The sequence below is a fragment of the Olea europaea genome, unplaced genomic scaffold (genome assembly GCF_002742605.1).
Source record: "Olea europaea var. sylvestris unplaced genomic scaffold, O_europaea_v1 scaffold1224, whole genome shotgun sequence".
Lineage (NCBI taxonomy): Eukaryota > Viridiplantae > Streptophyta > Magnoliopsida > Lamiales > Oleaceae > Olea > Olea europaea.
The window spans coordinates 52,763-53,249 of NW_019229669.1; the positions used below are offsets into that span (position 1 = coordinate 52,763).

General features: G+C 40.0%; 1 protein-coding gene across 1 annotated transcript in view; it reads right to left on the reverse strand.

Moving 5' to 3' along the window:
• The window catches only part of LOC111374255 (microfibrillar-associated protein 1-like), a 1,350-nt gene extending 1,294 nt beyond the window's left edge, over positions 1-56 (reverse strand). The window contains exon 1 of the mRNA XM_022996909.1: positions 43-56. Within this exon, the coding sequence (XP_022852677.1) occupies positions 43-56 (14 nt within the window). The remainder of the gene's footprint in view (positions 1-42) is intronic.
• Between the last annotated feature and the right edge of the window lie 431 nt (positions 57-487).

Sequence of the window (487 nt, forward strand, 5' to 3'; positions counted from 1 at the left end):
TCATCAAAGGTTTCATCATCTTTCATCCTCACTTCTTCAAACCTAGAGGCTAGCATTTGCAATTTTGAGTTCTTTACTATCTTAGTTCCCTCATGTGTAGTTTCGAGAATGTCCCAAACCTCTTTAGCAGTTTCGCATATAGACACTCTCCTAAACTCTTATGGAGATAGAGCCATGAATAATGCATGAATTCCCTTACTATTCCAATTACATGCAGCTAATTCATCTTTAGTCCACAGTGATATGTCAGTAAGGTTAATTGTTCCTGATACGGTAGCTGATACGGTAGTAGATGGAGGTTTCCAACCATTTTAAACGCTAATCCAAACATGCTCATCTAAGGACTTAAGGAACGCACGCATTCTAACCTTCCAATATGCATAATTACTTCCGTCGAAAAACGGAGGTACAGACAGTGATTGACTCATCTAGACAACTATGGGTCAGGACTCGAGATGAGGTGGCGGACCTCTTTGCAAATGATGAA